General features: G+C 52.9%; 1 protein-coding gene across 2 annotated transcripts; it reads right to left on the minus strand.

Annotated features, from left to right (window-relative positions):
* Positions 1-249: 249 nt before the first annotated feature.
* Positions 250-24,101, minus strand: PLCB2 (phospholipase C beta 2). Of its 2 annotated transcripts, XM_081140485.1 has the most exons (31): positions 23,792-24,101; positions 16,539-16,616; positions 15,833-15,901; positions 15,110-15,250; positions 14,907-14,986; positions 14,766-14,819; positions 14,584-14,659; positions 11,633-11,733; positions 11,333-11,499; positions 11,096-11,242; positions 10,771-10,928; positions 10,422-10,504; positions 10,098-10,182; positions 9,505-9,667; positions 9,254-9,360; positions 9,043-9,139; positions 7,940-8,024; positions 7,685-7,809; positions 6,806-6,960; positions 6,105-6,269; positions 5,445-5,544; positions 4,803-4,907; positions 4,540-4,634; positions 4,332-4,401; positions 3,708-3,933; positions 3,456-3,621; positions 3,265-3,341; positions 3,079-3,174; positions 2,497-2,554; positions 1,699-1,785; positions 250-1,329 (listed from the first exon to the last, which is right to left on the minus strand). In XM_081140485.1, exons 1-31 carry the CDS (start codon positions 23,873-23,875, stop codon positions 1,126-1,128), a joined length of 3,504 nt encoding a protein of 1,167 aa, XP_080996611.1. In that variant the 5' UTR covers positions 23,876-24,101; the 3' UTR covers positions 250-1,125. The 2 variants fall into 2 exon arrangements, with proteins under 2 accessions (XP_080996611.1, XP_080996612.1); XM_081140486.1 differs by lacking the exons at positions 250-1,329; positions 1,699-1,785; positions 2,497-2,554; ... (6 more) ...; positions 4,803-4,907; positions 6,806-6,960 and having other exon boundaries at positions 5,465-5,544.
* Positions 24,102-27,646: the final 3,545 nt, after the last annotated feature.

Here is a 27,646-nt window from a genome sequence, read left to right on the forward strand (position 1 = left end):
TCTGGGTGGGGGTCGGGGTGGAGAAGAGGGGTGACATCATTTTCCAGTGGTTGTAGCATCAGGGCTGGCAGAAAGGGAAGTGAATCCTCTTCATGGCTAGAGGCAGGGCCATTCTGCTGGACTCTGAAGGACACCTCAGCCGGGGTTTCAGCTCCCAAGGGTTTTTTTGCAGCCTGCTTCATTTCAGGGCATTCTCCTTCCCCCTCCCCATTTCTTAACTATAGAACAAAAGCAGGCTTAGGCAGGAAATATTGGGACAGAGTTCTTTAGTAGGAGTAAAAAGGGGAAAAATAAATAAATCTCATAAAGTCAGGAAAGAAAACCAATGACCTTGTCAGGCAGCCTGAGTTGTGGTACATGTTAGGAAATATCCCCCCCAAGACTAGGAAAAGAGGTTAGCCAGGCACTGGGTGGGAAAGTGCCCAAAAGACCACCCTTCTCCCCTCACCCCCAGCCACAGCCCCAGTTGTCTCAGCGGCCTGAGGGCCAGACAGCTGAGGCAGCTTTTTCATGTCAGCCTCCCATTCCCCATAGGCAGGAAGCCAAGCAAGGGGCCTCAGCCTGGGATGCTGGGGGCAGCAGTCCCCAGGGAGCTTGGAGGTGGTGCCAGGCTCTGTATCAGGGAGCTGACAGTGAGGCCAATTCAGGGCAGGCCTAAAATGAGGCCTAGAAGCCTGGGCCTTATGGCAGAATGGGTCCTGCTTGAATTGGGTGCTAAATGGAGGTTCCAGGTGCCAGGCCTAACCCTCCAGGCGAGGAGACTGATTCCAGAGTGGGCACCACTAGTTGCATACTAGGAAAGGCAGGGTGAGGCCAGGACCCCATTTCCTGCCTCCCAGTCGACATTCTTTTGCCCTCAACAAATATGTGACACTAATTTGAGGAGCAGGACGTCAGCTTAGAGAGGACCTCTAGGCCTCAGACGGGCCCCTGCCCTGATGGTATCTGGTCCCTGCCTCCTCCTCTCGCCTGGCTGTTGAGGAGAGGGCTCCAAGGTCCAAGGGAACCCAGCTCCCCACAGCCTCAGAGAGCTGGGGCTGCTGGGGCCTTTCTTCCTGGCGGGATGGAGCCCCATCCAACAGAAGGGGGGATGTCCTTGCAGAATGTCCCAGTTGGATGAGGGTATCAGAGGCAGCTCTCCTGGGTGTCTGTGTTGACTGTAAGTGGTTCCTGCTCACACAGCTCCCTGGAGGCCCCACAGGGCCTCTCAAGCTTGTCCTCAGCCTCAGAGGGGAAGCAGGCCCTGAGGCAGGTCCTCACCGCCTCCTTCACCTCAGCCTCCAGGCCCTTCATCTTGGCCTCATACTCTGCCAGCGCCTCCTGCTGGAACTGTGGGGACAGCAAGGACCACAGCCTGGCTCAGGAGGGGCTACCTTCCCACTCTCCTTCCCCTGGGCAATGGAACAAGGAGATGTCCTGTCTTTTCAGAGCTCCCAGGAGATGGGGTGGGAGGGAGATGGGGCACAGTGGAGCCCATCAGGAAGCCTCTCAGGAGAGGGGGTACCAACCAAGCAAAGAGATCTGCCTCATGTGAAAGAGTCCTAGGGTCCCACAGGAATCAGCACCTGTGACCCACTGGTGAGGGGTCATTGCCCCCTCCCCCCCCATCTCCTGACTGGAAAGTCCCTGGAACAGGGCCCCTTTACACCCTGGAGCCATGCCAACTCTGCTGGGGGCCAGGGTGGTGGTTCCTGTCACCTGCTTCTCCATCTCCCGGATCTGTTCCAGGCAGGCTGCCTGCTTCTCCTCCAGCTTCTCCTGGTGCCTCTCCAGGCTCTCTGTCATCTGGGTGGGGGTGAGAGGCAGGGAATCAGGACAGCACAGACAGGCAGTCTGGGTTGGCATCCAGCTACAATCCCAGCCAACCAGCTATAAGACTATAAGACTTAGGTAAATTCCTTAATCTTCTAACAGTTTTCATTGTTTCTGTTTTTGTTTGTTTGTTTAATTTGTAAAATCAGGATAATAGTACCTGTCTCACCGTATCCTGAAGGTTTGTAAGAGATAGTTCATGTGAAGCACCTGACTTAGTGTCTGCAATAAGGTCACGACTCAGTAGCTGGGAGTTCTGTTACTGTTGTTAACACCAGGGGAGCTTTAGGTCCTTCCCAGCAGGGCTTTCCTTCCTCTTCAGACTCCTTGGAGCCTCAGGAAGCACTCCTGGCTCCCTCTCACCCACCCACCCCAATCCCATCATCACCTGGCTAGCTAGTTCATATCCTTTCCATTAAGGGCAGTTGGACAGAGACAGACCTCTTCAGGCTGGTACCCCAAACTCCACAGAAAGACAGAACCTCAGGCTGGCCTAGGGGCTCCCCATCCTCTGCACCATCTCCCACCTTCCTGAGCTTCATGGGCCACTCTGGACAGTATATCTCCTAAGGGCAAAGTAAAGGCCCAGTGCCACCCTTCTCTCCTATGGAGTGTGAATGTGTGTGTGTGTGTGTGTGTGTGTGTGTGTGTGTGTGTGTTTGGGAAAGATACAGTGTTACATACCCGGTTGATGACCTGTACCACCTCCTGGATGTGGGAGTTGTTAATCTCTTTCTTCAACCTGTTGGGGTGATTGGAGTTTCAGAGAGGGCAGGAGGCCCCCGGGAAGAACTGGGTGAGATGAAGACTCCTCAGGGTGTAGGCCAAATAAGGGCTATGCAATAGGGGCAGGAACAAGCCAAAGGGGTGAAACGGAAACCCAAGGAGGATTGAGTGGCCACTGGAAGTCCTGGGGGCCCTCTGAAAGGAAGGCTTCCTCACTAACTCGCACTGCCCTTCAGGGGGTGTGTGGGAAAGCCCAAGTGGGAAGCTGCTGTCCCAAGATTTCACCTCCCTCTTTGCCTGCTTGATTTTCCCTTAAATTCTCCTCTCTGGTCAAATGGTGTTGACATCTGTGTTTTGTGTAAGGAAGTCACTCTAATCAGAGGTGACAGAAGTAACATTAACTTTCAAGAGCCAGGGGACAGGCACATCTCTGGGAAGCGAGTCAGGATCCTCTGTTGGGAGACCCCTTCCCACTTGGCGTGGCTCCTGCTCAGCAATGGGCCTGGAGTTTGAGTCCTGGGCCTCTCTTCCAGGACTCACCTCTCCTGGGCCATCTTGTCAGTGGTAGACTTCATCATGGCCTGGATCCGCTCCAGCCTCTTGGCCTCCAGCTTCTTCTTCATCTCTTTGGTGTCACTGTAGAGATACAGACATTAGGGAGATGTCCTGTGGGGTCCTGAGCCTCCTGGGAGGTGAGAGTAAGGCTTGGGAGGGAGGCAGTCATACTTCTCTGAGGTCTCCTTGAGGGTCTTAAGCTCTGCAGCCTGTTTCTCTCTGGCCAGCTCCATCATCTTGGCAATTTTCTGTAGGGAAAGGAAGGATGGGTTTAGCAAACCGGCTTATCCAGAAGCCCTTTGCTGTGCGGAGGGTGTGGATTTGGTCCGGTTGTAGCTCTCTCCCCTCCCCCACCCCGTCACCTCGGCCAGGTGCTGCTCCTTGAGCTTCAGGACACACTCGTAGTGCTCCTTGCCCTGCTGCTGCAGCTCCAGCTCCAGCCTGTCCCTCAGCTCATGCGCGCGCGGGTCCGCGCCCTCGGGGCCCTCGCCCAGCCGGGACGCGGCGACCTCCTCCCTGGGCTGGGTCCTGCGGAGGCCACGTGGGAACAGGTCCTGAGCTCTCCAACGCCCGCACTCTCGCCGCGGGGGGCAGGACGCCGCCACTGCCCTTACCTCTTCTTGCGGGAGCCCTTGCCCGGGCCGAGCCTGCAGCCCCCGAGGCCGCCCCCCGCGCCCGGCGGCCCGAGCTCGGCCAGCTGCGCCGCGCCCCGCTGCAGCAGCTCCTCCCAGCGCCGCGCGCCGCGCCGCTCCAGCTCCCGCAGCTCCTTCTCCTGCCGCCGCTGCAGCTTCACGACGCCCTTCAGCTCCCGCAGCTCCTCCAGGCTGGCGGTCCGCGGCTCTGCGGGGACCCGGGTGAGGTGTCCCGCCGCCCAGGAGCCCCCGCCTTTCCCTGGAGACCCGAACCTTCCCCAAGCTCGTCCTCAAGACCACTCGGACCCAGCAGGCCTTACCCACAGCTGCTTTCGCGGCCTCCCCGGCCTGGGCCCCGGCCCCGGCGGCTGCAAGAGCCACAGGACGGGCTGCCAGGTGCCCTGGGGTCCCCTGGCTCAGCTCCGCCCCTCCCGGCCCGCTGGGGGTACCAGCATGGGACCCCTGAGGTGCACTTTCTCGTTGCTAAGGCTTCAGACACAGTGTTCCCTTCCGCAGGTTAAAGTCTTAGTTTTTTCAAGATCTGCCGCCAGGCTGGGAAGTGCCTATGGATGCCGCCAGAGAGGGCAGGACCCCCACAGTGCGTACCTGCTGACCCATTGCTGGCCGGGGCCCCGTTGACCTGGCTGGCAACTGGACTCCCGGGAAAGAAGGGCTTCTGCGTAGGGAGAGCAGGTTAGGAAGATGGCTCCAACAGCCCTGGCTCCCTGAGCCCTGGACACTGCCCCGCCCTCATCTTCCCGAAGAGAGGGCAAAGCTCCTGGGGGGCCCGGGCAATGAACCCAGCGACACAGACCTCAGGCAGACCTCCCATGGCTTCCTTGAGCTTCACAGACTTCTTATCATGGGCGCTGAAGAACTTGATGGGATTGGCGAGGGCCACGGTGAGATCTGGGTGCACAGAGGCATAACAGGCCTGGTATGGAGAGCACCTGGCAGCCTCCCAAATCCTCACCTACCCCAAGATACCCTGGCGTGCCCCACTCTGGAGGCTGACTTGAGGCAGGGGGAGGGGAAATGCACAGCCCTGGGCTCCCAGCACTCTGTGGGCCTCCTAACCTGCCCAGGTGTCAGGTACATAGTCCTTCATCTCCAGGAGAACAAAGAGCGCAGGCATGGTGAGGGGCATGTTGCTCTCACTGCGCAGGCACAGATGGTGGTATCCTGTGGGGCAGGACAGGGCGGACAGTGAGCAGAGCCCATCGCTGCCCAGCACAGCATGCCAGCAGCCCAGCACTCAAGGCTTCTGGTTTGAGAGTCAGAGAGGCCAGAGTCCAAGTCTGGTTCTGCACCTTCCTGGCTGTGTGACCTTGGGCAGGTTACTTTAAATCTCTGAGACTTTCCTCATCTGTGAAATGGGGATAACAGTGTCTATCTCCTGTGGTTACCATTAGGATTAAGTGAGAATGTTATAAGGCCTTAAAGCATTTCAAGTTCCCAGTAAGTGTCAGCTACTTGGAAAATTGCCCCAGTGGTTTCAGAAAATTACAGACATTCTGTTAGGTGGCCAGAGTCCCCACTTCTGTCAGTTTCCTGGAGAGGTATTATTCTTGCTTCACTCCGTAGGGCTGATAACATGAAAGGGTTAGGTAAAGTCTCAGGGCCACCTCCCTGAAGCTGCCCCACCCTCTGGACAGGCTCCTGATGATGACTTTGATCTCAGACCTACTGGGGACAGCGAAGGAGGACCCCTACCCTTACCAGAATTCAGAATATTGATGGGGATGATGCGGTGTCCAAGAAACTTGTTGCCTTCCTCCATCACAGCCACCCTGAGGGAGGCCAGCTCAGGCATCAAGATCTGGGGAGAGTTTGGGACAGGACAAGCTGGGGAGGAGACTGTGGCCAAGTTGACTCCCTCTCTAGTTTCAGAAGTCTGGGGTCAGTGTGAGACCATAGTAGGTGTGACCAGATTTGGTGAGGAGAGAAGGCACACACTAGGCCACACACAAACAGCCTCACAGCTCATGCCGTGGCTGGTCCGCACAGGGGAGTAGGGCTTTGGGGGTCCTGGTGCAGACAGCCTGTGACAGCTTTGTCAACAAGTATCTAGTGGGGACAAAAGACCCCCTGGGACCCCATGGGACCTTGCACCCTGGTCTGAGAGTTCACATTTCTGCCTCTGGTCCTAACATGAACACACACATGCACACACATCCAACCTGCCCACCAAGTACACTTCTGTAAACTTGCTTTTTGGGCTCTTGAAATTTAGGAGGGCACAAAGTGAGGGGTGGCGAGAGGAGGACGCCCAAGGGCCTCCCTTTATGTATTTCCTCTGTTCTACAAACAGAAGCCGAGACCTAGGGGCAGCCCTTACCCTGCCCAGGCCCCAGCCCCTGCCCTGCCCTAGCCTCCCACCTTCTCAAAGACAAAGGGCTCCTCATTCCAGACAGGATTGATGGAGTTGGCACTGGGTGACAGCTTGGTGCGATAGCGCCTCTTGGGGTCCCCAGGTAGGCCAAACAGCTCCACTTCCACATAGGTGCGCACGCTGCGTTCTGACAGGAACTGCCCAGAGATTACCTGGAGGTGGGAGCCCGTGGGAGGCCGGCATCAGCTGCCCTACCAGGCCATTCCCCAGCACCTGGGGCCTCTAGCTTCCCGAGCTGAAGCATCCATTCTTGGGTACTGTGAAGAGCCCCACTCAACTCTGGCCACTGAATAGAAGCTGTGTGGCTCAAGGGTTACAACTAAGCTCTGCTGACGGGTGTTTCCAGCATTCAAGAAGGGGTGTGGGCCTCCCCACCTCCCTCCCCAGGCAAAGAAAGAATAGGGCTCTTTCCCAGGGCCTGGGGTTCCTAGAGCCTAACTTTGCTCACGCTTCTCCCCTCCCCCACCCCAGCCTCAGTCCTTCCCCTTGGTTTCCATGGGGACCAAGAGGCAGCCTCCAAGGCTGAGGAGGAGGCAGTTTCCAAGGCAACTTGCTACTGCAGGAACTAGCTGGGGCTGAAGTTTGCAGGGTATCAGGGGAGGGGGTTGGGAGTAGAAGAATGGAGCTCCTGTGTCTTTCTCCTCAAGACCCCAGCCCTCCCAGCCACCTGTCCACCTCAGCGCCTTGCCTTAATGGAAAGGGTGGTGGCTACCACCACGTCGATGCCATCCACCGAGAAGGGGTTGAACTGCTTGTCTGGCCGGCGCATGAACTCATGCTTGAGAAGGTAGCCACTCTGCCCATTGAACTCAAATAGCGCCATGTTCTGTTGCATGGGCAGGTCTGGGGGACAAGGGCACTTGGTGAGAAAGGCCCGACTCTGTGTCTGCACCCAATCTCTATTTCCACATTTCTCAGCCTTTCTCTTGTCTTGTGAACCCAGAGGTTGAACGGACCATGGGCATGAGGGTTTCTCATGTCTGGTTGGTTTCTTAGGGTGTCTCTTCTCTCAGAAAGGGCCCACAACCTGGCATCAGCAGGACCAAAGCCACAACCAGATCTCAGGCTCACAGTGGGAGTTGAGGCCAGTGGAGCAGGTATTTCCACAGACCCACTCAAGGAGCAGCCAGAACCCATGCCAGCACCCTGGCATCTTCACACACACACACTCATATATGTGCAGTCACACAGGCATGAGCTAATGCCTTTCTGCCCCGAAACACTCACACACCTGCACGGGCTCCCAGAGCCTAAACCAGGGGTGGAGAACCTTTTTTCTGCCAAGGGCCATTTGGATATTTATAACATCATTTGAGGGCCATACAAAATTATCAACTTAAAAATTAGCTATGAATAAAAGCTCCTAGATTTATTGAATTTTGAGTCCTGCCTGCGGTTGCCTTGGCAGGGCCAGACCAAATGATTCACCGACTGTATAAGGCCCATGGGCCGGACGTTCCCCACCCCTAGCCTAAACAAACATCTGAACACCAGGTCTGTTCTAAAGACCACCTTCCAGGAATGGGGTGAAGGTGGGAGGGGTAGGGTCTTAAGGGAGTGCTCTCACCCATTGTCTGGAAGTTGAGGGCGACCATCTGGCAACCAACATTCCAGAACATCTGGGGCATGTAATTGGAGGAGTCCATGCGGGTGCCCTTTGGGTAAATGCGGCTCATCTGGCGCTTGTTGTAGCTGCTCCAGAGTATAGGAAGCCAGCCAGCCTGAGGCTGCACCAGGAGTACCCAACAGCCCCCCCTTTTGAACCCTGTCCCCATCCCTCTACCCCAACCAGGGACCTTGGCTACTGAGGCCTCAAGGATACTCAACAAACTGCACTGCAGCCTTGGAGAGCAGGTCATAAGCCTTGAGCTCCGTGAAGGAAGAGATGACATAACTTTGGTTCTTCTCTGTGTGGGGGAGAAATATGAGGGGGAGTCTCTATCAGGCTGAGGTAGTCCCGCAGACCTCCCCTTCCTTTGGTGCAGCTACCTCCAACACAGAGATGCCTCTAACCCAGCATTCCCACCGAGGCCTGAGGCTTCAGGGAGGGAGGTGAACCCAGGGTGGGGTGGGATGTGCAGATCTGTGTGGGTAATAGTGTGTACAGGGGGAAAGGGCATGCATGGTGGGTGTGCACAGGGATGGGGGGGCCACGGTCCTGGAGGGTGAGGGGTTCCTGCCCTGGGTGGGGACAGAAAGTATGAGGAACATGTGAGGATGAGACCAGGAGTCAGGAACATGCTGCGACGCTCAGGGTGTAAACACAAAGGGTGGGTACCGGGGTGAGAGGTACACGCCAAGGGTGGTACATGCCATGGGTGAGCACAGGTAAGGGTGCAGGTTGTGGGTTCAGGGGTGAGGAAATAAGGTTACAGAGGTGCACAAGTATAGACAGAAGGAGGTGATCATGTTGGGGACAGGCACAGCGGGGGAGAGGAAGGCACTGTGTGTCTGTCCGGGGAAGAAAAATAATACGGTGTACACAGAAAGGGAAGGGTACAAGGAGTAGGTGTGCACTGGCTGGTTTCTCTGCCTTCCACCCCCTCCCAGCAGTTCTCATGCCCCGGGGCTGGGGTTTCTGGGCTTAGGAGCCACAGAACCTGCAGGAGGCTGCGGGAGCCCCAAGCCAGCCCCACTGAGGGGGCCTGTCATATACAACCTGGACCTGCCTGTCACCGATAAACTCCAGAGCATTCTGCTTGGTGCCAAATTCCTCAGTACTGGGAAATGGGAGCCACTGCCACTTAAGCCTTTGGCCTGGCTCCTCTGATGCATATTTATAGACAGGGCCCCCAGTCCAAGGAAGGGGGACAACCCCCTTCCTCTTACCCCCACCCATGAAAGTGCCTGGTGTTGGGACACACTTCCCGAGGGCCTCCTGAGCCTCGCTGAACCTCCAGCTCACCGCCACCCGCATGAACTTACGGGCAGAGAACTCAAAGGAGATGAACTTGGTGGGCTGGATGTAGTTAACCAGGCTGGACATCTCCTCATAGGCCGTCACCTCCAGGCCCGCTGTGCCCTAGAGGAGAGAGGAGAGTGAAGAATAGGAGCCCAGAGCCCAGGGACATGGCCCCATGTCCTGCTGGAGGACTCGGTGGGATGGCAGAAGGGCCTCCGGGCTGTCTCCACGCACCTCATCTGACTGCATCTTCCTCATCTCTTCTTCATCCAGGTTTCCCAACTCCGACTCCTCCTCCTCCACCTGCTCCTCCAGCTCAGCCCCTTCCTCAGCAGCCAACACTGCCACACACCACTCTGTCAGCACTGGGGGCAGGGCCCCCCAGGCTGGCTCCCAGCAGGTCTCCTCCAGGCCCAGCCCCCTCTTCCCTCCAGGCCCAGTCCCTCACCCCCGCCCTGATCCCCACTCCTCCCAGGCTCACTCACGGGTGTCCTCCGCCACAGGGGCACTGGGTGGGCAGCTGCCCTCAGCCTCCCCGCCCGGCTCCTTGCTGGGGGCTGCTGGGCCCAAAAACTGGTTCTTCTTGTTTTTGATGAGGATCTTGCCACGGAGATCCTCGGGGCTGGGCAGGGGGCTGCCTGGTTTCAGCTGTGGGAGAGGAGAGGGTGTCAGCGTGCAGCCTAAGTTCCTTCACATCAAGCTCTCAGCATGGCCCCTGCCTGCTCCTCCAGCCTCTCCCCTCGTCACTCCCCCTCCTGTGCTAAGCCGCTGCTTGGCCCAACGCTCCCAGTTCCTCGGTGATGTTCTCTCTCACCTCTTCTATCTGCCTAGAACTCCTTTCCCACTCTCACCGACACAAACCCAGTATCTCCCTTGGGCTTCAGCTTAGCCGTCACTTTCTCCAGGAAGCCTCCCCTGATCCCCAAGAACAGATCAGGACTCCCCCAGCACTCCCACAGCAGCCACTGGTTGCCTTGTCTTTCTCCCCTGAGGGCTGGGACTGCACCTTTGTCACTAACAGACCCCCAAAGCCCAGCACAGTGCCTAACACAGATGCCCCGTAGTGAAGGCCACTCACTGGAAACTTTTCCAGGGGCTCCGTGAGCAGCATATCACCAAACATGGTCCGGCAGTACTCAGCCATCTTGGCCTGTTGGCGGGGTCTGCAGGGAGGAGAAGTGGGGTGAGGTTCAGCAGCACCACCCTCCTCTTGGCCATCCTTCTGGACCCCTGATCTGGGTCATCAGGAGCACAGGAGGTCAGGGAGGCAGGGGCACAGGCAGGAGAGCCTGGGGTCTCGAGGAGACTGTGTGGAGGGCATGGGCAGGGGCCGGGGATAGTGGGGGGAGGACAGAGACGGGGACAGAGCAGAGAATGAGGCTGAACGGGCCTGGATACTCACGAGTCCACGTGGTTTTCAAACGACAGGATGACAGGATAGGGGGAGGTCTTAAAGGCACTTTCTGCAATCGCCTCAATTGCTTCCTAAAGGAGAGAGGACTTGGTGGAGGGGAGGTCAGTGCTCCAGCCCCCCCCCCAATGGCACCCTTCCACTCTCCCCAGGTTTAACACACACCTAGAGCTGGAGGGCCACTGTTGGTCCCCTGTCTCCTCTGGTCCCCTCTAATCCCCACTCTGTTCCGAGGCCCCCCAGCTGCTCCTCCTGCTTATGGCCTCCATACCCAGAAAACTTAGGGACCAGGGCCCTTCCCTAGTGCCTCCGCCACCAGCCTCCACACTCCGAGTCTTACCTTGAAGTAGATGTCTGTGGTCATGGTAAAGCCGTGGGTGATAATAGGCTCCTCTTCGGGGAGCTTCCCCTTCCAGCAGTCCAGCTCCACGCAGCGACAGCCAGCCAGCAGCACCTGGCGGTACATCTCAGCAGAGGAGAGGCCTGAGAACTGGCCGGCTGGGCCAGGGCAAGGGGGCGGGGCAGGGGCTTCACTCAAGGGCTCTCCCCCACCCCACCCCAGCATGCTCTGTACTGATGGCAGCCCATGGGCAACCCCGGGAGGAATTCAGAGGACAGGAGCAGCCCCCATAAAAGGAGTCAGCAGTGAGGTGGCTGGGGCCCACCTGTCAGGTAGGTGTTGTGCGAGGAGTTGATGAAGTAATGATTGAGCGGCTGCGTCATGTCCTGGTGAACCAGCAGCTTGTCTTGGGCCAGCACGCTGTTCTCCGGCCCACAGAGAAACCACACCATGCCCTGGGGTGACAGCTGGCCTGGGGGGCAGGGGATAACTTTCAGGGCCACAGCCCAGTTGTCAGACCAGGACAAGCCCACAGGGGATTAGGGCTTCAACTGATCCTCACCCCTCTGCACGTTGATGCCACTGGGCTCATATTTGTCAATGAGGCCCTGCACCTGGTCAGGCCGCGCTGGTGGGAACAATAAGGAGTTGAGGCGAGGATCCCTCTGTTTCTGGTTGATAAATTTGGTCAAGTGCTCCTTGGTCATGTAGGGTTTGGCCTTGGCATGGCTGCAGACCAGAAAGAAGAGCACAGGTCTCCAGATAACCCCTTGGTCCAGTGAACCCTCCTAACTGTCAGCATAGCAGGTAGGAATTTAGCCACCACCCCTTCCCCATGCTGAGCCCAACCCAAGAAGCTCACTGGGAAGTGAAGATCTCATCTATTTCTGGCCGGGGGCAGAGGTTCAAGAGGAAACTCTTGTAGACAGATTGTGGGAAGTCCTCAGGATTGATGGCATCATTCTGGGGAGAGAGTCACCTGATCACTTCTGCTCCACCTTCTAAGCACTGAGATCCACAAACTAGGCCCAGTACACGGGGACCTGGTCCCAAGGACGGCTCAGGGCAGACAGAGGAGCATTAAGGACATGCTGAGTGCCCACTTTTCCAGGCCCTGGTTGCTGGGCAGAGAGCATGCTTAGCTGGTTTACTTTGCCCCTGAATTCAGACACTGGGCAGTCCCTTGGCTGGGGCAGGATTGGAACTAAGAGTGACCAGAATGAGGAGGAAAAGAGGTCAGAAGTAAGTGGTGCTCACACTTGCAGAGTACTGAGCTAGCTTTTTATTTTTTAAGTGGAGGGTAAATTTTCAAAAAGAAGCAGTTTGAATGTAAATAGTACAGCTAACAAGAGAGTCCCAAGATGCATAAAGTAAAAACTGACAGAATCGAGGGGGAAAATAGACAAGTCAACAATAATAGTTGGAGACACCAAAAAGCACAGGAACAGCAATAAGAAAATATGGCTTGGACTTCATGAAAATTAAAAACTTTTGTGCTTTGAAGAACACCATCGAAAAGGTGAACAGACAATCCACAGAATGGAAGAAAATGGGGGGGGGGGCAAAAGTAGGTTTATAGTTGTAAGAAAAACAATTTATTCTTGTACTATTATTAATAATTGTATTATTTTCCATAAAAGCAATTGTTAACCTACTTTCGCCCCACCCTATATTTGCAAATCAGATATCTACGAAGGAACAGCTCAGCAGTAAAAAAGCAAATAAGCTGATTGAAAGATGGGTAAAAGATTTGAATACATAATTCTCCAAAGAAGATATTCAAAAACTAATAAACAAATGGGAAGATGTTCAATACCATTAGTCATTAGGGAGATGCAAATCGAAACCATAGTGAGCCTGGCTGGGCGTGGCTCAGCGGTTGGGCATCAACCTAGGATCCAGGAGATTGCAGTTCAATTCCTGGTCAGGGCACGTGCCCGGGTTTGGGGCTCGATCCCCAGCAGGGGGCGTGCAAGAGGCAGCTGATCAATGACTCATCATTGATGTTTCTCTCTCTCCCTCTCTCTTCCTCTCTCTGAAACCAATAAAGATATATTAAAAACACACACACACAATGAGATATCATTTCATTTCTACTAGGATGACTAAAATTAAAGAAAAAAAAGACAATAACAAGTGTTGGTGAGGATATGGAGAAATTGGAACACTCATACAATGCTGATGGGACTGTAAAATGGTGTGATCCCTTTGGAAAACACTTTGGCAGTTCCTCAAAATGTTAAATATAGAGTTACCATATGATCCAATAATTCCACAGCTAGGTTTATACCCAAGAGAACTGCGAATACATGTTCAGACAAAATTGTGTATGTGAATGTTCATAGCAACATTTTTCATAATAGCCAAAAAGTGGACACTGTCCTAAGGTTCATCAACTAGTGCAGAGCTAAGCAAAATGTGATATGTCCATACAATGGACTATTATTGAGCCATAAAAAGGAATGAAGTACTGATGCCTGTTACAACATGGATGAACCTTGAAACATGCTAAGTGAATAAAGCCTGACATTAAAGATCACATATTGTATGATTCCATTTACACAAAATGTCCAGAATAGTCAAATCCACAGAAATAGAAACAGAAAGTAGATTAGTGGCATCAAGGGATTCTGTGCCTTTGCATTCCATCCCAGAAATGCCCATCATATGTCCTCAGGATCATATTGGAAAGCCAACATTACTCTTACTTTGGAGCAGAAGAGCTAGAATGGATCTCCCTAAGATTGGATCTTGGACCTATCAGCTTTAAGCAAAGATGGGCCAGTGGCCCCTACTGGGACACAAGCAGAGCTGACAAATCAGGAGGACTTAGCCAAGGTGGGAGATCAGGAGGCATTAAGAAAGGAGGGTGGATGTGTATTGACTGAAGCTTGCTATGCTGGCTATGGGGTCCTCAGCAGGAGCCCATTCCCACCCTCTCTCCCACCCCATGCTTGTATCCCCTGTGGCTGATTTCACCCAGGGGTCATGAGCTCCATAAAGCTGTGACTCGGAGGGAAGTATTCCTCTTGGGATTCAGGGAGACAAGTGATCAGTGAGGTCTTAGTTTAATTACAATGTTCCAAATTCTTACCAGGAGAAAAGACTCCATGGGGTGCAGGTGGTACCCTGTACAAAGGCATGGCCAAGGGGGTCAGGGGGCTGAGGTCCACTTCCCCTGCCAGGCATGAACCCTGGCTCAGGCCTGCATCTGCCCAGAAGGGCTCCTTTTTGTAATTTACATAATATACCTTATGGGTGTATTACACAATACACCTGCATACAACCTGTAATTTAAAATTAGTGACTTAACTAAAAAGAAAGAGAAAAACATTTTTCTGTGTTGAGCTAAAGTCTGTCCTGGCAGCTTACATCCTTGATTCGGTGCCTCTCCCCACACCCTGCAGACTAGTCCCTTCTTGCAGCTTTCGGATCCCTGTAGACTGCCTCCTGTGCCCACTGACCTTACCTCGCTCCTCCAGGCTGAAAACATTCATCTCCACTTCCATTCCAAGGCTGGACTGGGAATGCACCCATCCCTGCTGCTTGTCCTAAACACCAACCCCTGCCCCACCGCCACCCAGGGGTGGGAGACCAACCTGCTCAGAACCCGGAGCAGCTCACCCCCTTTGCTTGGTTCTGTCTCTGTGTATCAGAAACCAGTGGTTCTAGGGTTAACTGGCTTTGGGGCTATTTGCTGGGACTGTGTTATCATTCTTACCCTCTCCTTCCCCCACCAGCCTGGCCAAGTGGCCCTCTGGTCAGAGCAAGCTCAGATGACAAGGGTGGGCTGGGGAAGGGGGAACCACTCACTTTGCCTTTGGGGAGGTGGCAGGCACTGAGGGCAGCTTCTACACGCTTGCGGTCAGCAGGAAACATCTGGAATAAACTGAAGGAGCAGAGAAAGGCAGGAGGCAAAGAGAGGAGTCATGCCTGGAGAGGGAAGGCTTTGGGGAGCTGGACATAAGGGTAGGGAGGCGATAGGGGAGACTCACTTCTTCACAGGAATCTTCCCTTCAGGATTGAGCTGCATCTTGAGCTTCACCAGACTGGTGGGGCAGAAAGCAACCTGTCAGGCCCTGGGGCTGAACACTTAGTCCCACACTCTGTGGCCAGGCAGGCAGGCAGGTACTTACATCTTGTCCAGGAAGGTGGCGCGGGGGGCGTTGGCTGACAGCGGGTGTTTGACCAGAGCCAGTATATCTTCAGCCCAGTCCTGCAGGACACAGAGCACAGCAGTCAGGCCCCTGACCTTGAAGGTGTCCCCACCAACCCATGGCCAGGCCTGTATCTCAGGAAGTCCGGGTGCTGAGCCCCAGGCCAGGTGACCCCCGAGCACCTTGCCCACATTCTCTTTGCAGGAGACAAAGTTGTGGAAGGTGAGGTCCACCATATCAGGGCCAGACACCACAGTGAATGCCTTCAGCAGGAAGGTGTTGTCAGGAAAATCCAGGTTGAAGACATCCCGGAGCTTCTGGCTCTGCAGCAATGGTGACAAGGTAAGGCTCATCCCTGCCTGCTGTGGCGCCCCCTGTCCCTCCCCCTCAGGCCCTTGAACTGTTGCCCACTGGGGTAGAATCCCATTCCCACCTCAGGAGCCACAGGCCCCAGCATCTTCCTATCCCTGACTTCAGGGGCTGGGCCGGGAGGGAGAAACCCATGGAAAGAGATTAACCAAGGCCATGGGGTCTGAGAGTCATATGTATCTTGTTTGCCATTTTTTCATTTGAAGATAGAGCCTTAGCTCCCTGTCTCAGGGAATCCGGCTCCTGCCAATCCCTTCTTCCAATCTTTCTACAAGCATTAAGCAAATTTAGGCAAATCAATCAGGGAGTTGACCAGGAAGGGGGGGGAGGGGGTGTAAGCAATACCTCCTAGACAGCCTGGGGTGATTTAGGGGCAAGAGCTGGCCCTGAGACAGGAGCAGCCACACCCCTTCCTTGGCTCAGGGGAGGCCCTGTTGCCCAGCCCAGGAATCTCTCTTCACTCACCAGGGACTGCTGCCCCAACCCCGTGGAGCTGGTGACCATGCTGAACCTGAGCTGCTACTGAGCCCACCTACCTTGGGAATCTTGGCAAACTTCCCAAAGCGGGTGTCCCGGATGCTGGTGATATCCAGAAACTCCTTTTCCTGGAAGGGGCCCGGTGGGAACAAAGAAAGGGTGTGGACATAGAGCAGCAAGGAGGGAGCTTCCACGCCCCTTCACATCTTGGCCAACTGCCTTCTCTAGATGCCAAAACTGTGTGGGGGCTGCCCGGACCCCAGCCTTCCCAGCCGTCAGACTCTCCCTACTCTTGGTGACCCTCCTCCCTTCCTCTCGGTCCATTTCTTCGCTGGCCACTTCAGTTACTCACCGTAGCCACCTGTAATTGTGGCCTCACCGCCACCATCCTGGACTCTCACCAGGTTCTCCCTCCCTTCCTCTGCCTGGGTGCTGAGGCCCTTCTCTGATCTCTCTGAGCCCTCAATTCACCTGCAGCCACTGGCAGAGAATCAGTCTTCAGTAGCAGCTCTTTTTTCTCCCTCTCTCTCTCTCCACAGGATGCTAGGGCTGGAGCATCTGGGCCCGAGGCAGGCATGGTTGTTGTGACTGCATCCTCCCTCCCAAAGCAAACAGCCCCTGCTCACAGGCGATCCCCAAGAGCCACCCTTCCAGGTCCTTCTACACTCCCCAGCATCCACACCTTCAGTTCCCCATTGCTAAGAGGCTGCTTGACTCCATGGATTAGCAGGAGCTCAGGGCCACTGTAGGTAGGAGCTGCCTCACCTTGCTCTGATATGTCCAGTATAAGTAATAGCCCTTGGGATCCACAGAGAGCATAACCGGGGAGGCTACTGTTGTTTCCTGCGGAGAGAAAGAGTCAACACCCTGCTCTGAGACTTCAGGCCAAGCTTCCCTGGCCCACACCAGGGGTTTCAGAGCTCACCATCTCCCTAGGAAGTGGCTGTCCCAAGAATCTGCAGGCATTTCACTTCGTTCTCCAGAGCTAAGGGCTGGGCATAAGCCTCAAAAGCTCTGGACCAGGGGAGGGGAGGGGAGGGGAGGGATAGAGGATTGGAAATGGCATTTCTGGAAGAGAAGAGAGTTTCCCCTCTAAACCTCAAAGAGAGCTTCTCTTTCTAGACCCCAAACAGGGTCTTGGCCCCCACCTTACCCTGCTTTTAATGGCCACAGCTCAGCCAAGGGGGTTAGAATATCTTTCCTAAGGGTCCATACTGCCTCCAGAATTGCTCAACACAGTGAGAGCCAAGAACCCAACTCCTGTGCCTGCATCCAAGGCCTTACACAATCCAGCTGAAATCTAGCTTCCCACATGCCCAGTCCTCCCCTCCATGAACTGCTCCCTCCACCCCATCCATCCAACTGCTGCATAGACACAAAGTGCGTTCTCACCTCCAAGCCTAAGCATCCAATGCTACCATGCCTGAAACACCACTAAGGACCAGCAAAAGCCTCACCTCTTCTGAAAAGTCTTTTCTGCAGCAGGCTGGATGGGGGCTTGTTTTCAGACAAGAAGCCCATCCAGGAAATCCCCTGGGGCTTATGGACTCCCAGGAAACAAGCCTGGACTAGACCATGATCCTGGTGCCCCAGGTTTGCTAAAAGAGCGAGTGAATGAATGATGAATGAACTCACTTCTAAATTCCTGTTCCGATCACAGGGCACACAGGCTACCTTTGATTGTAATGATACTTGTATGCATATACAAGGCTGGGCAAAAGTAGGTCTATAGTTGTAAGTGCATGAAACAGTTTATTCTTATACTATTATTAATTATTGCTTTCTTTTCTTTTTTTAAATTTATCTTTATTGTTGAAAGTATTGCAGGTGTCCCATTTTCCCCCCATTAACCCCCTCCACCTCGCTCCCACCCCCTCCCCAGGCCTTCACCCCATTATTGACTGTGTCCATGGGTTATGCATATATGCATATAACTTCTTTGGTTAATTTCTTCCCACCCCCCACTCCCCTTCCCTCTTCCCTCTGAGATACAACTGTCTGTTGCATGCTTCAGTGTCTCTGGGTCTATTTTGTTTGTCAGTTTCTTCTGTTCATTAGCTTCTTCTTAAAGATGATTCTTCAACATTTCATTTGGTTTGGTGATGATGAACTCCTTTAGCTTTTTCTTATCTTAGCCCTTTATCTGACCTTCAGCTCTAAATGATGGCTTTGCTGGGTAGAGTAATCTTGGTTGTAGGTTCTTGCTTTTCATCATTTTGAATTTTTATTTTTATTTTTTTAAAAATATATCTTTATTGATTTCAGAGAAAGGAAAGGAGAGGGAGACAGAGATAGAAACATCAATGATGAGAGTCATTGATCAAGCCCACAACCCGGGCATGTGTCCTGACCAGGAATCAAACCCCTATAACCTGGATCCTAGGTCGACGCTCAACTGCTGAGCCACGCCTGGCCAGGCCATTTTGAATTTTTTTTAAAAAAATATCTTTATTGTTGAAAGTATTACAAATGTCCCCTTTCCCTCCCATTGATCCCCTCCACCCTGAACCCATCCCCCAGGCCTTCACCCCACTATTGTCTGTATCCACTATTGTCTGTATTGTCTATATGCTAATATATCCCAACCCACCCACCCACCTCTGCCTTCCCTCAGATTCATCAGTCTGTTCCCTGCTTCTATGTCTCTGGATCTATTTTGTTCATAGGCTTATTTTGTTCATTAGATCCCACATATGAGTAACATCATGTGACACTTGTCTTTCTCTGACTGGCTTATTTTGCTTAGCATAATACTTTCCAGTTCCCACCATGCCATCTCAAAGGGTAAGGGATCCTTTGTTTTTTACAGCTGCATAGTATGCCATTGTGTAAACGTCTCTACATTTACACAGAATAAGTCTCTACAAGTTCAAGAAGATTGAAATCATACAAGCTTGATATGATTTCAATCTTCTTGAACTTGTAGAAACTTGTTTTGTGTCCTAACAAGTGGTCTGTTTTTGAGAATGTCCCATGTGCACTTGAGAAGAATGCCTATTCTGAAGCTGTGGAGTGGAATGTTCTGTAAATGTCAATTAAATCCATCTGACCTAGTGTGTCATTTAGGTTCACTGTTTCCTTGTTGATTTTTTATCTGAAAGATCTATCCAGTAAAGTCATTGGGGTGTTAAAGTCCCCTACTCTGACTGTATTGCTGCCGATCTCTCCTTTAAAGTCCTCCAGAAGTTTGGTTTTTTGGGGGGTTTTCAGCCTGTGTGAGTCTTTTGTTCTGAGGTGGGTCTTTTATAGTCAGCATATATTTGTTTTCTTATCCATTCAGCTACCCTATGTCTTTTGATTTGGACATTTAATCTATTCATATTTAAGGTAGTTATTGAAAGGTACTTATCTATTGCCATCTTATTTCTTTATGCCTATGTTTCTCATTCTCTCTATTTTAACTTTTTATTACAGAAATCCCTTTAACATTTTCTGCAATGCTGGTTTGGTGGTGATAAACTCCTTTACCTTTTTTTGTCTGGAAAGCTCTTTATGTTAGCATCTATTTTGAGTGATAACCTTGCTGGATAGAGTAGTCTTGGTTTCAGATCCTTGTTTTGCATTACCTTGAATACTTCATTCCATTCCCTTCTGGCCTGCAGAATTTCTGATGAGAAATCAACTGACAGCCTTATGGGAGCTCCTTTGTAGGTTACAGCTTGCTTTTCTCTTGCTGCCCTTAAGATTCTCTCTTTGTCTTGAATTTTTGGCATTTTAATTATGATATGTCTGGGAGTGAGCCTCTTTGGATTCTTCTTGCTTGGGATTCTCTGTGCCTCCAGAAGTTGTGTGACTTTTTCCTTGACCAGGTTAGGGAAGTTTTCTGCCATCATTTCTTCAAACAGGTTCTCTAACCCTTGCTTATTTTCAACCTCTTCTGGCACTCCTATGATGCAAATATTGTTACATTTCATGTTGTCCCACTGCTCCCTTAAACTATCCTCCTGTTTTTTAATTGCTTTTTGGTTTTAGTTTTCTGATTGAGTGATTTTTTTCCTACCCCATCTTCTAATTTGCTGATCCAATCCTCAGCTTCCCTTAATCTGCTGTTCATTCCTTCCAATGTTTTTTTAATTATTATTTCTACTATGTCATCCTTAATTTCCTTTATAGTTTCTATATCTTTTTTCATGCTGTTGAGCATCTTTATGATCAGTATTCTGAACTCTGTATCTGATAGGTTGCTTATCTCCATTTCATTTAGCTCTTCTTCTGGAGAATTCTTTTGTTCTTTCATTTGGGGCTTATTTTTTTGTCTCCCCATTTTGGCTGCCTGTTTGGATTTGTTTCTATGTATTAGGTAGATCTGCTAGACTCCCAGTCTTTTGGATGGTCTCTGGAGCAGGTCAATGTCAGACGCTGTTTGTGACTGGCTTTGATTACCTTGTTTGAAGTTTTCCACACTCCACAGCTTCTCTTTTCCTCTGCTGGGGCTGGGTGTGTTTGGATAGGACTAAGATGTGCACTGAGGCCTGCTTTCCCAAGACCTGGGTCCAGAAGCAAATCAGGCAAAGACTCAAAGCACCCTCAGGCTATTATTCAGTCTCTTATGGAGCCTCAGGCTGTAGAAACTCCCTGGAATGGGGCCAGAGGTCTACCTGCAGGGTGGGGCAATTTATTCCCCCCCAAGCAAAAGCTTCTTGCAAGGTAAATGTTTGCCTGAGGAAGATGTCCTCTGCCATATGGGGGAATGACTCAGCACTGGGGTCCAGAAGGGTGCCCTCCAAGATCTATTCTCCCAGCCAGCCCCCTTAGCTTCTCCTCACACTGCTCTAGTCCACTCTGCCTCCGCCAGAGCCCAAGGTGAGTGGCTGCACGCGAAACTTTGTGCATTGGCTCTTTAAAAGGGTGGCTGTATTTCCAGCTGTCTCTCCCTGGCAGACAGAAACCTTGCTGCTTTTCACAGCCAGATGTTATATGGGTATCTTTCTCAGTTGTTGTGCTCTGGGCTGAGGAGCCTAGCTTGGGGTTTAGGCCCCAGAGTTCTCAGTGGGAACCCCCCATAGCTGAGATATCCCTCTGGACCTTCAACTGCTGCCTGTGGGAGCCCAGCCAGCCTTCTCACACTTCCACACTTCCCACCAGTCTCTATGGGGTCTCCACTTTTCGTCCTTGGTTATGAGGGTGCTCCCCAGCTAGTCTTCAGTTGCAGTTGATTAGTCAGGGTGGTTTTTCTATATTTTAGTTATAATTCCAGTTTGGTCCTGGGAGAGTGTCAGTGTGGCTTCCACTCAACCTGCTGCCATCTTGGACCTCCTATTGCATTATTCTCCATATGAACAACTGTAAACCTACTTTTGCCCACCCCTGTGTAACAAGATATTAAAGTTCAAGTTTCCCACAACACATGGTAGTTCCTGCACACCAGAGCAAATCAAATGCAGCATTTACAAAGGAAGGGGTCAAAGAAAAGCTTCTCAGATCAGAGGTGCTTAAAGGACTAAGAAAGAGAACACTTTGTGAAGAGACTAATTCTGGAGAAAGCTGTGCTGTGAACTCCATTCCCTTCCCTCCCTAAGGGAGGACTGAGGTGCCCGACCCCTCACTTTAAACCTAATGAGGGGTTTAACTGCACTTGGAGAGCTTTTGTCATCCCTGCTGTTGTGGGACATAAGAGACTGGGTCTGACTCTTGCCCAGGAAACCGAGTTGGTGACAGATCAGCTAACTATTGGAGACAGAGAGACTCTGGTGTGCTGGATGAGCCTCACTCCTAGAGTCTGTTAGGACAATGCACACGTGGCATTTGCTGGGGTCCGGAGTGGGCCTGTGGGAGAGAGGGGCAAAGAGTCCAAAGCTACAGGAGGCTGAAGGTGGTAACTGGATTCAGAGGGGCTGAAGAAGCCATTGCAAGTGGCCTCCTGAAATACATATAGCAGGAGGACCCTAAGCAAGAGATCCCCAGTTCAGCATGGGGAAGGTCTCCTGAGAATACCCAAACATGTGCACCAGAGAAAGAATAAATCTGGACCTTCTGCTAGGCTCAGAGAACACGAGCCAGTTGATGATGATACTTTTCAATTAAGCACTTTGGTACTCCTTTCTCACCTCCCTCCTTGCACCCCATCCCTATTGGGGCTTGGAAGGGGAGCAGGGAATCCCACCAGAAGGCCTGCAGCCCACCTAAAACCATTCCTAGTGGATGGAGGGCAGAAGATGTTATTCTATTGAAGGTTGAATTTTTTAATTTTAACTGTTTCTGAAATAAGACTGGGCTTTGTGCCTGGCGGGAGTGGCTCAGTGGTTGAGCATTGACCTATGGTCCAGGAGATTACTGTTCTATTCCTGGTCAGGGCACAGGCCCAGGTTGTGGGCTTGATCACCAGTGGGGAGCATGCAGGAGGCAGCTGATCAATGACTCTCTTATCATTGATGTTTCTATCTCTCTCTCTTCCTCTCCATTCCTCTCTCTGAAATCAATAAAGATTAAAAAAAGAAAAGAAAAAAGACTGGGCTTTGTGAGGAAAAGTGAGCATAGGATTGTATTCCCTGAGAGCAAATGGATTGTCTATGGCTGCCTGATTTTCCTTCCATGGGCAGGAGGAGAGCTTCTCCCAGCAAATACATTGTAAAGGGGCCTGGAAGACAAAATTAAGTTGGGAGTTGATTCCATCCTGTGCATTGTGCTTATTCAACATGGCACCACATATCCAAGTCACCTGCTAACTGGGCTGAATCCAGTCCAAGAGCAGAACCCGGGCTCATAGGTCCATGTGCCCTGTGACTGGCTTGGGAGGTTCCTGCTTGTGGAAGTCAGGATCAAGGAAGGCTGCCCAGTGCCCTGCCTTGGGGAGGAGAGTGGGGCAGCCAGGTACCCAGGTGCTGGCTTGCAGAGAAGGCCACAAAGCATGTCCCCACCCCTAATGACCCTCTGCCCAGTCAGGTTACACACACTTCCCAGAGGAACTGAGAAAGGCCACTTCACTTTTCATCTGAGCCACTTCCCTCATTCCACAGGCTCCTGAGACATGCCACCACCGTGCCACATCGACCACACAACCTTAGGGAAGCAGAAAGCATCTAGCCATGGCCTCCTCCCCATAGTCATGGCAGCTAGATTATGCAGCCTAGCCCAGCCCCAAAGGCAGAGAGCCCCAGGCTACCTTAACTCACAGACCCAGAGCCCCCTCACCCACCTGTAAGGAGGACTAGCCAGCCCTAAGGGCCCTCTCTTCCACCCCCTACATCGTTTCCCAAGCCTTCATTTTCCCTTCCTGGGACCAGCCCCTCTGACTCTCACTCAGGGCCAGCCCAGCAGCCTCCCCTCCCTGAAGAAGGGTCCCCATACTGTTCTCCTCATCTGCCCAAGAGAATCCTGGCCCCTGGGGTCTGGAAGGACCAGAGGCTGGAAAGCAGGCCCCAGTTTGGGAAGGAACAGACACAGTGGAGACAGTACAAGACAAAGCAGTGCCTTCCCCTACAGACAGGCAGGAGTCAGTCAGCCCAGCTGAGAGTAGCCCCCAGAAGCAGAAGTCAGTCTGTTCCCTCCAGGGTCCCTGGGAACAGAAGCCTCCAGTTCTCACTTGGGATCCAGGGGCCTTTTGTGGCTACCCCACAGCAACTTAGGGGAAAGCAGGGCTTCCTTGGGACAGGGATAGGTGGGGAGGGGTGAACAATTTCAGTCTGGGTACCCTAATGGGGCAGGAGTGGGGCATCTTTGCTGGGAGCAGGGACCTGGTTCGCCTCTGCTTCTGGCCCTGCCTCAGCTCTGGGGCACACTTTCCTTCCACTAAGGCTAGACTGGGAGCAACAAACCCAGAGAAACTTTTTCGTAGGCAGCCCACCAGCTTCTCACGCCCAGACACAGGGCCTTAGCCCCAGCAGCCCAGGGACGTATGTTGGGGCACACACCCTCACCCCCAAGTTTTTTTTTCCAGGCACTGTGTCAGCTGCCCGGCGGAGTCACACAGGCGCCTGAGTCCTGACAGACATAAACCTACCCACCCACCCTGGCAAAGCCCCTAGCAGCCAGCTGGCTGCCCCAGTGCCCCAGCAGCCCACAGCCCCTGCCCCACTCACATCGTCCCATTTGATGAAGTGCTCCCCGGAGATCAGGTAGGCCTTCACTTTGGGGGGCAGCAGGACAGGGTTGAGCACAGACATGGTGCCAGTGTTCCTCTGGAGAAGCTGGACAGGCAGAGGCCGGCAGGAGGAGGGCAGGCAGGAGGGAAGCCAGGCTGGGCTCACATGGCACACGCCCTGAGCTGGTGCGGAAGTCTGGGTGCTCCTGCAGCCCACCGGTGGTGGTGGCTGGGCCGGGAGCTGAGTGCTTCAGACAGAGGCCTGGCTGCCTTTTAAATCAGCCTCCTCAGGCCTGCAGCGGGGGCTGTGGCTGCCGCTCCTTCCCAGAGAGGCCAGCTCCCCTCCCTGAAGCCCCCGCCCCCGCTGTCGCCCTGGCCTCAGCACTTCCTGCTCAGGGCTTCCTTCTCTGTGCTGCTCAGGACAGCGGGTCAGGAGGCCCGGTCGGCTCGGAGCAGGGGCCTCCCAGTCACAGGAGTATCCCTGCTCCCCCGGTTGCAGTGGGGGACTAGACAGGGATCGATATGGGGCCAACTGGGGAGACTGTTGCCCAGGCAGGGACTGACAGGAGGAAGCAAGGAGGTGACCAGGGAAGGGGCTTCCACAGAAGGGGGTCCAGAGCACAGGGGTTCCTCCCAGAGCCTGAGGAGGCTGGGACCACCCTCGAAGTGGGAGTTGAGGGTGGGGCAGCGCCCAGCTGGGATTGAGCATTTTTGAATAAGCAAAGTTTGCTGAACACCCAGCTCCTCTTTCTCAACACTTCCTCCCCATGAAAATGAGGTGCAAGTGAGGCAATCACACCCCTCACCCACCACACATGACTCCCCCTCCCGGCCCTCTAGGCCTGGCTGAGACCTGGAACCTCCACTGACCAGCCACCCTCAACACACAGCTGGTTGAGCAACTCTTGGCCACCAGACTTCGCTGGGCTCTCCTGCCAGGCTCCCTCTTCTGCTATGTGCCCAAAGCCTGGGGAGAGAACACTTGAGGCAGGAGGCTACTTGGAGAGACCTCAGCTCTGGGCACTTGCTCAGGGTGCTTGCATGGTCTTAACACTGCCCCAGCCTAGGGAGCTCAGGCCTGGCCCAGCTCAGCCAGCCCACTTCCTCTTGCTTAACCTGATCTGCTTATCACCCTTGTTAATTCAACTGGGGGAGCAGGGAGCTCTGCCCAGGACTTCCTTCCCCTCTTAGGGCCTCGATTTCTGCTCCCCTGACAACTGTGGGACCCTCACTCAGGCCTTAGAACAGTCTCTGCTGGCCAGTCTGGGCCAGGGCAGAAGGATGGGGGCCAGTGGAGCTGGAGCTAAGGGGACTCCCAGTGCAAAAATAGCCTCCAGGAAAGCAACTCTAAGACCACTGGGTAGAGCCTGGAGCAAGGCCTGACTGAGTCTGTGGAAGCAGCTTGGGAATCCTCCAGCTACTTTGCCCTTTCCCCTCAAGACTCATCCTTTCTCCCTTCTCTCCAAGTCCTGCTGTCCCTCATCTCTCTTCCCCCATGCCTCTAGCGATGGGCTTCTTTGGGGGCCCCTCTGGTGTCCCTGCAGTTCTGATTCCCTCCCTGAGATCAGGTTCCCTCTCTGTCTGTTTGAATAGATTTTGCAAGGGAAATCCCTGCCCCTTTCCAAAGCCCCTGCACCTGTCAACTGTCACCTGCCACCTGCAGCTACCTCTGGTACTGCACCCAAGTACCCCCCTCTTATCTGTCCTGCAGTCATCAGCCTTCTCTCCACTTTGGGCCTGGAAAGACAATCCCTTCCCTCTCCCTCAGCTTGGGGGTGGGGGACTGGGGAGACAAGTTCCTCTCATTTTACAAGGTTGGGGTTGCCACAGCAAGGCAGGGAGTTCAGGATTTTTTACTGTGATCCTTCCATTATCAGGCTCTGAAGGTTGAGGCTCTGAATCCACAGAATAAATCCTCACCCTCTTTACCGAGTGATGGCACTGCCTGGAACCGGTCACTGAGACCCCCAACTGTAGCTTCTGCGGGGGCCTGTCTTTTCCTGCCCATATCCTGCAAAGCAGCCCTCAGAATGCAGGAAATTCACAGGGTGAGGGAGCTGGGAAAACCTTCATCAAAGAAGGCTTTTTTCTTTTAAAAATACATTGAGGTTTTAAAAAAATGTGTATTGACAAAGAAAAATACTGTATAAATAATGGTAGAATGGATATGAAGAAAATCAGGCGGTCACACAATACCCAGTTTGGGAAATGTGCTCCTGGACTGAGCTGAGCAGAGGGCCCCAGACAATCTGCCAATCTTGCGCCTCCCCACCCCTCCACTCTTTCCAGGGCAGAAGGTGGAAGGGTGAGGATGCCCCCTACTGGGTGCACTAGAAAACACATGCCTCCTGGGGAAAGGCTGGGAATCAAGGGAAAGTAGATCCTCAGTGACGTCGCTGGAGAGTCTGTGTCAACTGTGATCTGGGGAGACACATAAGCTGGAGAGTCTGTCATGTGTGAGCTTCTGTGGCTTTGGGCCATAGAAGTCACTAAGAACTTATATTCAGCACATTGCTGCCTCCCAGGGAGATGCTGGTAGCCTGAAGCTTCAGAGGCAGGTCCCTAATTCACTGGCTCACTTGGCAGCTTTGTGTGGGGACTTCATGCTTTGGTTTCCCAGTCTGTTCATCAGAGAAGTTTAGTGGTGGAAGTTGAACTCAGATTTTCTGGTGACCCAGTTACTAGCCAACAAGAAAGCCCCATTAGGTGTGTTTCTTACCTGATGAAGCAGCGAGGCTCAGGAGCCCGGAGGCCTGTTGTACGTCTTGGGCCAATGGCTAGCTTAGTTTTGGAATGAAGAAGGCTGCTGTTATATCCTCTGGGGTCTGTTTCCCAGTCTGACATATGGAGCCACATTCACTACTCTATGAACCCAGTCACTTCCTAGCTGGCTTATCTTGTGATACTTAACCTTCCTGTGCCTCAACGTTCTCACCTGTAAAATGGAATTAATAATGCCTCAAGGGGTGTTGTAAGAACTAAATATTATAATGAATGTAAAGTACTTATTACAGGTATTTTTAGCAAACACCGACAGGAGCAATGCAGTTTCTTATTACCCTTCTCAGTATATATGCTATTCTTTCCATAACAAATATCTTCACGGACTTTGGTTCTAGTGTGGGTGTGGGTGTGTGTTCAGTAGTTTGTGTGGATCAGGGGCTGGACCCACCTTCCCAGGGCCGGCTGAGTTAGGGGTGTTCCTGGTTGTAGACTTGAAGTGGCCAGAGCTCATGAAGTTGAGTGCCTACCTCCCACCACCTTTGTACCACCACAGCCCCCACAGCCGATGAGGCAGGCGTGAGAGTGAGGAGCAGGAGCTGTCCACCAGTCTGTCTGTATGTCCAGCTGTGGCTCCAGATCCAGCCACCCTCTGCACACTGAGAGTTGAGTACGAATGGAGGAAGGGACAAGGCTGGTAACAGGTGCTGAGGTTCTAATCCCTTAGGTAGGAGAGGAGAGGCAATCAGGAGCACAGGAGGAAGATGTTACCTGTCCTCCCAAACCAAGCTCTTCTAGAATCATAGAGGGAAACATCTGGGACTTAGAAGTGGAAAAGAATCGGTCCCATATGTGTTTCCCTTTGAAGTGCCATTTTTGATCAAACTTACCTGGAGATGTAGCTGAGTGAACACTGTTCATCCTCAAGAAACCCAGATTTTAATCTCAAACAGAGGAGAGATTTATGCTGTGTGATCTAAGCAAGTTACCCAAGCTCTCTAATCTGTTAGGCTTTTGATTGTTTCAAAGATCCCTTCCAGCTCTAAAAACCTCTCTCTTTCCAATCAGGAGGGCCAACCTTGTCACTTTTATCTCCCACCTTTCCCCTGGAATATGAGAAACCTAGAGATAA

Source organism: Miniopterus schreibersii (assembly GCF_964146895.1).
Source record: "Miniopterus schreibersii genome assembly, chromosome: 1".
In the NCBI taxonomy this organism is placed as follows: Eukaryota; Metazoa; Chordata; class Mammalia; order Chiroptera; family Miniopteridae; genus Miniopterus; species Miniopterus schreibersii.

What these genes read in the sequence shown, in the direction of transcription:
- PLCB2 (XM_081140485.1), bottom strand. Translation starts at nt 23,875, where the DNA reads ATGTCTGTGCTCAACCCTGTCCTGCTGCCCCCCAAAGTGAAGGCCTAC. An exon ending in GCACAACACCTACCTGACAG is followed by an intron (nt 10,929 to 11,095) that starts GTGGGCCCCAGC and finishes GCCCTGGCCCAG; the next exon opens with CCGGCCAGTTCTCAGGCCTC. An exon ending in GGCCAGCAATGGGTCAGCAG is followed by an intron (nt 3,934 to 4,331) that starts GTACGCACTGTG and finishes GGGTCCCCGCAG; the next exon opens with AGCCGCGGACCGCCAGCCTG.